Source organism: Manis pentadactyla, chromosome 12 (genome assembly GCF_030020395.1).
Source record: "Manis pentadactyla isolate mManPen7 chromosome 12, mManPen7.hap1, whole genome shotgun sequence".
In the NCBI taxonomy this organism is placed as follows: Eukaryota; Metazoa; Chordata; class Mammalia; order Pholidota; family Manidae; genus Manis; species Manis pentadactyla.
This window is the reverse complement of record NC_080030.1, coordinates 81,072,454-81,084,523: the sequence shown is the minus strand read 5'-3', so window position 1 is coordinate 81,084,523 and position 12,070 is coordinate 81,072,454. Positions and strand designations below refer to the sequence as shown.

Genomic DNA, 12,070 nt, shown 5'->3' with positions numbered 1-12,070 from the left:
AACCCTCCTAGTCTGCTGTTGAGAATGTTAATTGGTGCAACTGCTGTGGAAAGCAGTATGGAGGTTCCTCATAAACTAATAATAGAAATACCACTCAATCCAGTAATTCCACTTCTAGGAATTTACCTAAAGAAAATAAAATCCCTGATTCAAAAAGATATATGCACCCCTATGTTTATCACCACACTATTTGCAATAGCCAACATATGGAAGCAACCTAAGTGCCCATCAATTGATGAATGGACAAAGAGGTGGTACATATACACAATGGAATATTATTCAGCCATAAAAAGAAAAGAAATCCTGCCATTTGCAACAATATGGTTGGATCTAGAGGGTAGTATGCTAAGTGAAAGAAGCCAGGTGGAGAAAGACAAATGCCATATGATTTCACTTATTTGTAGAATATAAAAACATAGTGAAATAAAGGGAACAAAACATCAGTAGAGTCATAGACACTGAGAAGTGACTTGTGGTTACCAAGGGGGAGGGGTTGAGGCAGGTGTGTGGGGAGGTTGAGGGGGATAAAAGGGCACAATAATTTACAGTCACAATGTAAGTTGTTCACAGGGACAGTACTACAGCATGGAGAATAGAGTCAGTGATTCTGTAATATCTTTCTATGTTGATAGATAGTAACGACACTAGAGGTGGTGAGGACTTAATAACTATTGAGCCATTGTGTTGTACATCTGAAACCAAAATAAGATTGTGTATCACTAGTACTTCAATAAAAGAATTAAGAAGCACATCAAAAAGGGAATAAGAAGTGTCTCTTATGCCTATACATTTACTCATTTGAGCAAGAAAAAACATAAATAAAATGAAATACGTTATTTGAGTAAAGAAACCTGATTTTAAATGTCAGTTGTCTTTTAGTTATTTGTATTTAACCACTGATAAGTTTTATGTAGTAAGTCAGTAGGCTTCTGCACACTGTAGAAATCATGTGAGTATATTTATCTAAGTGAATAATTTACTTCAAATCTGATAAGCATAACAAAAAAATTTATAAAGTAAAACTTTCTGAGTAATGCAGTACATTTTAGTCGTCCAAAATAGGTCATATAAGATTCATGATTCATTTGGGAGAGAGAAGAAAATGAGAGTCAAATAAACCTCGTCAAATAAAATGAACTAAATTTTATGTTTTTGAAAAGTACAATGATTTTAAGGAAATCATTTATATTCATAATTTAACTTTAAGCTCCAAACTATTGACCCCAACACCCTAAGTTACTCCGAACTTACTCAAATCCCAGGAATCATCTTCTTAGAATCTAAGATTATATGTGCATGCTTGCAGTAAGTGTGCAAAATTCACACTGAAACACTCGCAGCTACAGTGGTCATATACATATTTCCCAAAAAAAGATTCGATCAAAACTTCTGAGTCAACAGCCTTCTTCTACCAGCACCAATGATAAAATACTACTCAGTGAAATGTGTTTAGAATTAAACAGAATCATTTTTAAAATTAAACAACACAGATAATATTTGATATAAAACATATCTGCAGATACAGTAAGTTATAGTTGATTTATTTTTTCATTTTATTGATTTTTGACAGTCACACTATAAAAGAATGTATACTTCTTTTGAATTTCAGCTATTTTGGAGTTTACAAAATTACCCTTTATTATAACTTAATCAAATATTCCTTTGCATACTTGTCAAGTGTATAACTCCCCATTCTTAAAAATAATAATAAGTAAAATAAATTTGAACACCAGCAGAATCAGTGACTCTGATGTGTCCTAAGAGAAGAGAATGTGTGCCCCAGAAACTGCCAGGAAGAGCAGACCTTAGGCTGGCATTTGCTGAATTTTATGGTGCATTCAATTACAAATCACTAAAACCCTTTAAATACAATGGCTTTATCTAACCCCCTTTTACAGCCATTCAGCAAATATCTGTTCATTCAAAAAATATGTACTGAGTATCTACTCTGTTTTGCGCCAGGGTAGCCAGTGGACTCTGCTTAGGCTGCCACGATGGCCAAGGTGAATGCACAGCCTTCCCCTCTAATGAAAATAATCAGAACTTTCTTTTAAAAAATACATTTGTAAATTATATTCATTTGTACTAATAAAAGAATACAAAATAATATGCCCATGTCCCTATTAAGAAATTGAACTTTGTCAAGGGGTAAAATAGCTCTCTGTTGAAAAAGACTAGAATTCCTTTTCCTAAAACTATACCACGTCATACATAATGGATAGCAAAAATGATGTGGCTTTAGGTACACCGTCATTTACAACTTTTGAATTGTCTTCTCTATGCATACATGATAAGTCCATGTTTTGAACATTAGGACTTGAGATCTTAAAAAGTTTCTGTCTCCTCATTTTTAAACTGAATTTATTTCACGAGAAAAGTGTTTCTCCCATTTTAAAATGATTAAAGCAGCAAAATCATTGATAGTTTTGTTTACAAAGCTTGCTGTTCCTTTTAATTCTTAAAAAAAACCCCAAAACTAGCTTCTCAGATCCAAGAGAAAACACAATATAAACAGAGGGCATTGGGTGAATGGGTCTGAGTAGTACAAACTGGGTCGTAAACTACTCTCTCTGTAGTGTTCTTGCCTACCTCCATATACGCAGTTTCACATTAAAATGCAACTGGCAGCCTATTTGATTCTTCTTAGAGTAGGACCCTGAGAATAAGTCATTAAGAAATTAGGTATTATTTATAGTACCAGTCTGAAGTTTTAAAGAATGTCCAATTTTAAGAAGACAAAAAGAAATAAAAAATTTCCCACAAACGGAACTTATCACCATGTAAAGACTATATAATTGGCATTGAAGTGCCCATCTAGTTTCCTATCTGCACTCCAACGGTTTTTAAACGTATGAAAATCTCATTTTGAATAAGTAAATGTGTAAGAAGGTCAAAATGCTACGGATGGGGTGCGAGCCCAGGCATAACCTACCCAGGGCTGTGGCCTCGGCCCCGGGCCGGCGCGGTCAGCCACGGGAGCAGCTGGCGTCGGGCCCGCGGGCCCAGCGGCAGAGCTGCGCGAACTTGAGCGGCGTGATGCGCACCGCCACGTTGTAGTCCCTGCGCGCGCCGCGCACGTCCACCCGCTGGTGGCCCGAGTAGACGGCGATGATCTTGCGCTGCCAGTTGTCGCCGCCGGGCTCGCGGAGGCGCAGGTAGACCCCGGAGCCGGTGGAGCCCGGCTCGGCGTCGCAGTGCTGGTACAGGAGGTCGCTGGACTCGTCGGACACGCTGCAGAACCGGTACACCAGCTGGTCCGCCCGGTCCCGGTCGAAGCCCGAGAAGTGGATCCGGCCCCCGGGCAGCTTCCCGAAGGCCGGACTCACCCCGAGGTCCATGAATCTCCTCCTGTGGGCGCGCTTCAGCTCCAAGAGGGCGTAGTCATAGTCCAGGGCGGCGGCCGCAGCGCCGCCCGCGGTCCAGCCCCTGGGCAGGTGGGCGCGGCGGACCCGGGTCCACTGGAACGAGGGCCTCCCCTCGGCGACCCTCCGACCCCGGGCCGGCGCCCGTCCTGCTCGCGCGACCTCCGCGCTCGCCCCCGGCTCCCCTCCGGCGCCCTCGCCACCGCCGCGGCCGCGCGCCCCCCGCCGGCCCCTCCCGGAGGCCCCGCGCCCCCTGCCTGCGCCTTTGCTCCTCCCCTTGAGCAGCCCCACCCGCAGCCTCCTGCTGCCCCGGAGGTAGCTCCTGCCGTCGTGCACGCAGTGCGCAGCCGTGAGGACGTGCCTGGGGGAGACGAGGATGCCGCTGCAGCCCGTGGACAGCTTCACGGCCGTGCTGAAGGGGAAGCTGGTCAGGAACCTTCTGTCCGAGATGCTGAACCTGCTGTCTGTGCCGTATACCTGCCTCCTCCTCCGAGCCGGCGCTCCTTGCACCGTGGCATTTTGAGTTGGCTCAGGGACCAGATCTTCAACTTTCACTCTAGTCAAGGTGCGGGTGCCGTTCTCGAAGACAGTCTCGTAGGAAAGAGAGTCTTCCAGGTCAGCGAGGCTGGGAGCTGGAAGTTCTCTCTGGCACTCAATGCCACACGCTCCATTTAGCACCATCTTAGCCTCTGCCTCAAAGGTGGGGCTGGTGAGATGGAAGGTCCTTTCACTGACAAGCCGGGGTATTTTGCTTAAGTGCCACGAAAAGTCCTGTTCCATTTCCGATCCATCAGTGAGGGTCCACCCAAGGGTGAAAAATATCAACCAAAATAGCATGTTTTCCATTTTGTTCTTCTATTTTGACCTTAAACATAGGAAAACAGAGAGAAGTGTTACAATGTTTTCTTTTTAAATCTGTTTCTTACCCATTTCACTTAGGCCTTGGGTCCGAGATGTATCCAGCACGACTAGGAGCCCTTATTTTCACTGTACTTAGATTTTACTGAGATTAGATTAACACCCTGCTAAGTAGGCTCATACAGACTTGCCAAATCTGAAAATTATTTTTCACCCAACCTTCCTTCCACCAGCCCTAACCTACGTTCCCTAACCACCTGCCATCAGCATCCTCTATCTCCCCAGATGCCCCAGTGAGTGGGAGAGGAGGATGGGGGTCCAACTGAGTTCCTCTGGGGTCACACTTTTCCTTCCAAGGTCTCCTACAACCTTACTTCCAGGCATTTCAGAACTAAAGACAGCAGCAGATGACCTGCGCTTTCCTGGCATTTAGCTTCTTAACATCTGGGATCATAAACTCCTCATCTCTAGAGCATAAATGCTAGCACACAGCTCAAAAAATGTTCATTGGGATACAGTGAATTTCCCTGAACCGTGGTTTGCTGACCAAGCTCACTGATGGTGGAGGTGAAATCACCAAATAGTATTCTAAAAGCACTAGAAATTTTAGAAATAAATGAGTTGATCTGCTATTGATCTGCTTTATTTATAAGCAGAATTCCTTATCATAAAAAGAAAATATACAACACAGCACATTTTATGCTAAAAATTAAAACAGGTATGTTTATGTTTAAAAAAAAGGTACCATAGATTTTTGTTGAAACAACCTTGTGCTTGAAACTACCATCTAAACAAAACAACATACAGAATACTTCACAGTGAGATTTGACTGTATATTAAAATTAGCTCTAAGAATTTAAGACTATGGTTTTGATTTGCCACTTGGGGGAACATAATCACGATTAAATAAAGTCCCTTTTGTCATGGCTTTTATCATGTGAGAACAGTGCTTTTGTGTTAAATATTTTTTAAGTGTCCCTACTCAATAAATTAAATACTTCTATTGTTTACTCTTCTTGCCTCTTGTTAGTCTAGACTTTCCCTGGTATATAAATCTACTTCGTAGAACTGATGTTTGTCCGTTGTTGCCTTGTGGTGGGGGGCCAGGGGGAGGAATGGCGGCACTCTTCACAGCAGCATTTTGAACCTCTATGTCACATTATTTGTGGGCTATGCTCCAAGACATTTTTAACTACTAGTTAACGTATCAAGGCTTGGCAATTCATACGCATTTTATAGAGAGCAGAGACAACTTAAGGTTAGATTAGTTCTGTAATACCTTTACTCCCAATGTTTTATGATTAGCTTTTCTTGCATGGAAGACAAAGCTAATGAGGAATGTCAGCAATGGTCCACAACCCAGGGCACACCTGTAAGACTCCCTGTACTGGCATGCAAAGCAAGCCCTGCCTCTGATGCAGAGGTGAATATGGGCATCTCAGTGACACAACAGAGTTCACTGCCATACACAAGCACAGAATTTTTTTAATAAACGAATAACATTCTCCTAATAAAAATGTATACCACATTAACCTCTTTATTGTTTAGATATGATATACCACCAAAACATTATCATGCATTTGAACATATTAAGCAAGTTTAGAATAATCTTTACCATGATTTGGCATCAGAAAAATTACATAGAAGCTTTGCAGTTTCCGTTTTTTCAACTGCTCACACTTAAATGCTGCGTGATGGTGCTCTTGGTTAATAATAGACTGCTTTGTTTGCTAAATAATTTGTAGTTTGTTTTACTTTGGAGCATTCTTCTGTAGAAAATGATGGACATTGTCAAAAAATAAGGAACTAGTTCAGAAAAATACACACTCAGATCACAATATTTTCTAATCATCACCATGAAAAATTTCACTTTATACAAAGCAATAATTATATTGGTAATGATTTTATTGAGCCACTTGGTATCTTTTGTTATTTTCTATGCAGTTGTTTCACGAGTACTTCATTGATTTTGTTCAGTTGGATTGGAGTGCAAAAGGATAACATCTCAGTAACTCTACAGAAACTTTGAAATTGTATGTTTAGCTGAGTAATTCTCAAGATGAAAAATTATGTCTTTGCCTAAAATAAAAAAGTTACTAAAATCAGAGTTATTTGCTGCCTCTTAGGTTATCAACAGACCAAAATTGATTATATATAATATATATGATACATAATATATATGTATATTTTCTTTTATCTACTATATATAGATATATGTATATATATTTTATCTACCTGATTCTTAGCAAAATTTCAATCAAGGGGGTTTTTTGGTGATGGAAACAAAATTTTTTTAATTGATTTTTTTTTCTTTTAGCCCTTTATGGACAATAGCTGTTATTGTGTACTCAATATATGACTACATCAAAGACTGAAAGTCAGCCAGATTTCCACACTGAGAAACACATAGGATCACTTTACGCATTTTAACACTTGTTACTAATGATCTGTGGTGTAATAAATGTATGAAAAGCATTCCTAGGAAAACAGAGGATGTCTAAATCATGGTACTGTGATATTGTTTTCCCAATTAGGTTTTTTTTTCTACAGTACTATTTAATGTAGTTTTGTCACTTTTAGCTAGTTAGGGATTAGAATGCAAATATTAAATAGTAATTGACAAGGTGATCTTTTTCTGTAAAAAATCATTGAATTAGGATATGAATTGCAAATATAGAAGTTCCCTTACACTTTACCAAGTAATGTAAAACTCAGAGTGAAACATGAACCCGGAAGAATGTTATTAGTTTGTTAATAAAATTCTGTGCTTATGTATGGCAAAATTAACTCTGTCATATTGAGGGATGCCCAAACGCTCATCTCAGATCAATAGCATCAGTGTCTCCTGGGAACTTGTTAAAAAATTCTAATTGTTGGGGCCCAACCCAGACCTACCATCCCAAACTGAAGCCAGGGGCCACATTCCCAGCTGAACGTTTTAACCAGCTTTCCAGGCTATCCAATTCCCAGTACAGTCTGAGAACTACTGCAGCAGCCAAGGCCCTGGGGTCACACCCTACAAGGCATTCTTTCCAGAGATGATTCCTTAATCAGGTTTCAAATGACCTCTGTTTCATCCTTGTGTACAAAATAAATTTACTCTGAACTTTGCTTTTACTATATTAGCACCTGTTACTATCAAATGGTTAGGCCATTTAGTAAAGAAAAAAACAGAACTTACTTTCATAAAAAAGATTTAGTAATATGTTTGAAAAGATTCAAATTCAGTAGGCTTGTATGTAATGCCTCCAACATCTGATGCCACAGATCAGGCAAGGGCATCGGTCTGCCAGCCCTGTCCGGTGCCCTGTGAGGGAGCTTGGCTGCCGTGCACCACAGACAAAAGCCATGCCCACAGCTACCCCGGGGCGTGGCAAGGGCAGAGCCTTGTAATACAACCTCAGAATCACAGTAATAAGAGGACATGGATTTAGGTAGACTGTCTAATTTGGACTGTAATTTAAAATTGGGCAAACGTTTAAGGGCACTTTCTTTTGGAAAATCTAAGTTTATAATGTAAATGACAGCCCTTCCCGATAAGAGTAGGCCATGGTTCAGTGGGTACATCTGCTCAGGTCTGTCATCCGCAAAGCACTCACTCACTGATGGAGAGAGGTCGTCCCCATTGGTGGGGCAGCTATGATACTTTGAAAGCTCTAATGCCCCTTGTCTCCTTCCTCCTCCTCCTTTTTCCTGTTTTCCACTATAATTGTAACCTTCACTGTCACTTTCCAGATGGCTTGGATTTGGGGCTTCAGATTCCCATTCTGGTTAATGGAAGCGCGGCTGCAGCCATCATGCTCCACCATGAGTCAGTGCACACATGGCTGATATGGGCTGGGTGATGGAGACAAATGAGGAAGCAAGAATATCGGGACTTGAAGATGAACTGTTCCTTGTGGAGCAGATATTATTTCATATTGGTACCTGAACTATATTAATAAAAATGACCAGAGATAATAGTTACAAGAGCTACTTACTATTACTTTTTTCGTTTGACTCACTTTAGGCGTCTGGACTCCAGAACTGTAAGATAATGTGCTGTTTTAAGTCACTAATTTTTTTAAGTCCCATAATTTGTTACAACAGCAATAGGAAACAAAAAATATTAGAAAGGTAAGAATCTAGTTTTCCAAATTTCTTCCCTGGATATTTACAATGAAAGAAAATAGTAGAGAGTAATATAAAGCGGAAAAGAATGTTTGATTTAGAGACTTAAACATAAATGAAAGTTTTCATTGAAGGAAAATTATATTGACACACAATTTCAGGACTAAAAATAGAAGATCATGATAAACTTCACAGTGGCGTGGAGCAGTATTGCTGGAGAGAAATGAGAGCTTGAACACGGCAGATAAATGTATTTGTTTATTCAACAAATGCATACCGAGTGCTTACTACCCTATGCATCACTTTGAAGCCTCTTTCCTTATTTAAGAATCTCTGTGATAGTGCTCCTGTCTTGTGTTGGCCTTGAAAATTTCTAAGGTGTCTTTCAGCTGTAAAGTCCTATATTAAACCACAAATGAGAAAACACAAGTAATTAACTCACTGATCCTCAAGAGCTTCAATTCCTAGCCCTGTGAGGGCAGGAAATTGCCTGCTATCCACATTGCTACCACTAGATGGCAAAGCTAGCCCGGGGACTGCAAATCTAGGTTTCTGCATTTAAATTGTTTACATTCACTGAGCTGTGAAATACAATTTATTTTCAAAGCATGTAAGATCAACAGCAGAGAAGCCTAACTGGCTAATAATATATTAAATGGCTGTCACATATGGAATTTGTCACATTTAGAAAACCCACCTACAGGCCACAGAGCCTGATGAACTGACAGCTGATAATGCTGTCTACAGCCAGACAATTTTCTGGCAGGTGGTTTTCCAAAAACCATTTTAGTGCCAACACACTTCTACTATGACCTACAGCACTGCTAAAGAGTCCCCCAAATGTGCTGCAATTCATTTCAGCACAAAGAAAAATCCTAAACCTGCCAAATGTTTCACATGTGTATGAAATACTTCATAATCTATTACCAAAGGATAAAGTCTCCACTGATTTCATGTTGAAAATAAATGGGAAGAAAGTTCATTGACAATGTGCCAATTCCTATTCAAAATAGCATACCCCAACACTATTTTCAAGTTTAGTTTCAGGAATGGAGACAAAGTAATGTCTGCTTTAAAAGTTTTGGCAGTGCTTAAGGGAAAGGAAGATGCTAAAGTCACACAGTTGATTATTTTACAGTAACCCACTTCTGTTTCTCGTCACAGTAAAAAATGAATCCCCCCTTTGTTTTTTTAGCTATTTTTCCAGGACAGGTATATTTCCATTTTCACAATGGATATCCTGTATGTAAACCAACTCTGGGGTGAATGGCACTAAGCAAGCCCCAAGGGGACTGTCCGCTGGTTCTTTCACACAGTCTTAGGAAGTGCAGAGCATACGGCTCCTGACTTATTTTTTATCTTGCAAGTTGGCCTTTGAAAGCAAAGAATATCTGTATATGTATTAGGTTTGCCACTCTTCAGCCTTTAAAGTATTTTATGATCAGAATTTTTTAGCTAATCACATCAGTTTAACCTATTTGAAGCTTTTGAAACAACTTCGGTTAAACAAAGGTATAACACTTTTGTGCCACTGATCTGACTTGGGCTCTTCCCTAACCCTGCACCTCATATTTCTCATCTGCAAAGTTAACTGAGTGCTTAGGTGAGCCTCCAAATTTTTGATTTTGATCCTACTGTTAAAACGCAATATGCTTGCCTTGGGTATTTGAGCACTGGGCTGAGAAAGATTTCCTCGGGGAAGATTAAGTCACCTTAGCAATTGTTTATTTTAACATGGACTTATAATGAGCACATACTATGTGCCAAGCACTAGGCTAAACATTCTCACATTTAAAAGCATGAAAAGGATTCTTAAAAGCAAACAGGTTTCCAATTTGTCTGGCAGAAAAGTGAGGCAAGTATCCACATTCAGGCTCTTCTCACACTAAAGGAGCTCCTCTAACATTTCCTAATAAAAATAAAATTCCCTGTGATGCTTGACCACTGCTTTCAAGCCGAGACGTCTTATTTGGCTGGAGTTTTAACATTCTCTCTTCTACATTATAAACCAGATTCTACGCATAATTCTCCAAACAGCAAAATAATGACTTTCAGAGTCCTCTGTACAGACCAATGCACTTGGGATAAAAAAAAAAGGGTTAACTTTAGAAGTGAGAAGGATTCATAAAAGGGAAGAACACTTAGACAGGAGATGCAGCTTGTTTTCAAATCAACGACAGTGTAAAAAGATGAATCTAGCGGAAGTGTTTCTACAGCTTCAAAACTTTTTATTATTGAAAATTTCCCAACTACACAAAAGTAGAGAGAAAAGTATAAAAACATAGGGGAAAAAAGTATAACCCCCAGGTGCCCATCAACAGTGATCAATATTTTGCCAATCTTGTTTCATCTATCCCCTTTTTTTGCTAGAGTATCTTAAAGTAAGTCTAAAACTTTTCTATTTCATTTCACCTTTTCATTTTAAAAATGTTTTCACTGCTCCTTTTGCTGCCCTGTGCAGCCAAGTTGGTGAGAGAAGGGGTACTGGGAAGAAGAAAGGAGGGAATCCTAGCTTTCCTAGTAACCCTGCCAAAGAGGCTTTCAACAAAAGTAGACTTTCCAGGAATGCATTTTACACCTTTTTCAATGACATCTGTTAATAATCATAAAAATAAAATCGGTCCCCCCCGGCACTGCTGAAGTAGAAAGAATGCCTTTGGTAGTCCAATGCAAACACTTTTACTGTTAATATTAAACTGCAGAGGCCGGCACATGGTGACCTGTTTGAAGGGTAGTTCGTTTCTTTAAGGACTTAAGGAGTAAAGTCTATCTCAGAGCCTTCCAAAAGGCTGTCTTCGTGGGTCCCGCCTCACTCGGGGGAGCGTCCAGACCCTAGTGTCTCGCCCTTCCCGGGGCTCCATCCTTACCTGCACAGCTCACTCGGTCCCGGGGCGCTGCCCAGCTGGAGTCCAAGAGCCCGAGCGGCCGCCGCCGCCCTGCCCAGCGGCCCAGAGCTCGCGGCTCGGACTGCGGCCGAGGGGCCGAGCGGCGCGGGCGGGCGCGGGGGCGGAGGGGCGGGGCGGCGGGCGCGGGGGGTGGGGGGGCGGCGGCGCGGGAGGGTGTGCCCTGGCCCCAGCAGCCCTGCGCCCGGGGGCACTGTGAGTGGGCTCCCAGAGCTTGTCCGTCCCTGCGAGAGCGGGCGCCCCTCAACAGTCTCAGGGAGAGACCGCAGTGTGTCTGGGGGACGGGATGGGGTGCGCGAGAGTTTTTCGGGGTGTCATTGGACGGCACGCCGTTCAGACCCCAGCTACCTAGGAGAGCCGGGGGCGCGTCCCCGACCCCATCCGCAGCCCTTCTCTGTCGGGGATCTCACCTGCCACGGGGCCAACCAGCCTTGTGCAAGTGCCAAGCTCCAGGGCCGCCTGCTGCCCTCGTCCCGCTGACCCCACAGCCGAACCGCCGGCTCCCTGGGAGCAACACCCCGTGCCGCCTCCAGGGGGCGTCGGTTTCCTTCGGTCCCGGGGCAGGTGGCTTGCTGTGCCTTCCGGGAGTGTCCTATAGGATCTTCGGTTTCCTCATTCCCACCCGAATTCTAATTTCTCGCTCTCCTTTATTCTCCTCCGTAGGAGAGGTGCCACTTTTGCGTGGCTGCCTTGTGAGGAAGGGAGCTTCATTTATTCAGCATGCAGTGCGCTCTTACTGGCAGGTCCGGGACTGCATGTCCCGACACAGCAATGAAAACACATCCTTTGTCCTGGACTTCAACGAGGGGACTTCAAACAAGTGCACGGGTGTTCGTA

The 12,070-nt window shown here is 42.1% G+C and overlaps 1 protein-coding gene and 1 long non-coding RNA gene across 3 annotated transcripts; one reads left to right on the top strand and one right to left on the bottom strand.

Annotated features, from left to right (window-relative positions):
• Window positions 1-959: 959 nt before the first annotated feature.
• Window positions 960-11,762, bottom strand: PRSS35 (serine protease 35). Of its 2 annotated transcripts, none has more exons than XM_036888037.2 (2): window positions 11,644-11,762; window positions 960-4,227 (listed from the first exon to the last, which is right to left on the bottom strand). In XM_036888037.2, exon 2 carries the CDS (start codon window positions 4,206-4,208, stop codon window positions 2,967-2,969), a length of 1,242 nt encoding a protein of 413 aa, XP_036743932.1. In that variant the 5' UTR covers window positions 4,209-4,227; window positions 11,644-11,762; the 3' UTR covers window positions 960-2,966. The 2 variants fall into 2 exon arrangements, with proteins under 2 accessions (XP_036743932.1, XP_036743931.1); XM_036888036.2 differs by lacking the exon at window positions 11,644-11,762 and adding an exon at window positions 11,198-11,326 and having other exon boundaries at window positions 961-4,227.
• On the top strand, window positions 3,843-5,227 carry LOC118913782 (uncharacterized). The gene is made up of 2 exons (XR_005025335.2): window positions 3,843-3,927; window positions 4,506-5,227. It is a non-coding gene; the product is annotated as an uncharacterized LOC118913782 (long non-coding RNA).
• Window positions 11,763-12,070: the final 308 nt, after the last annotated feature.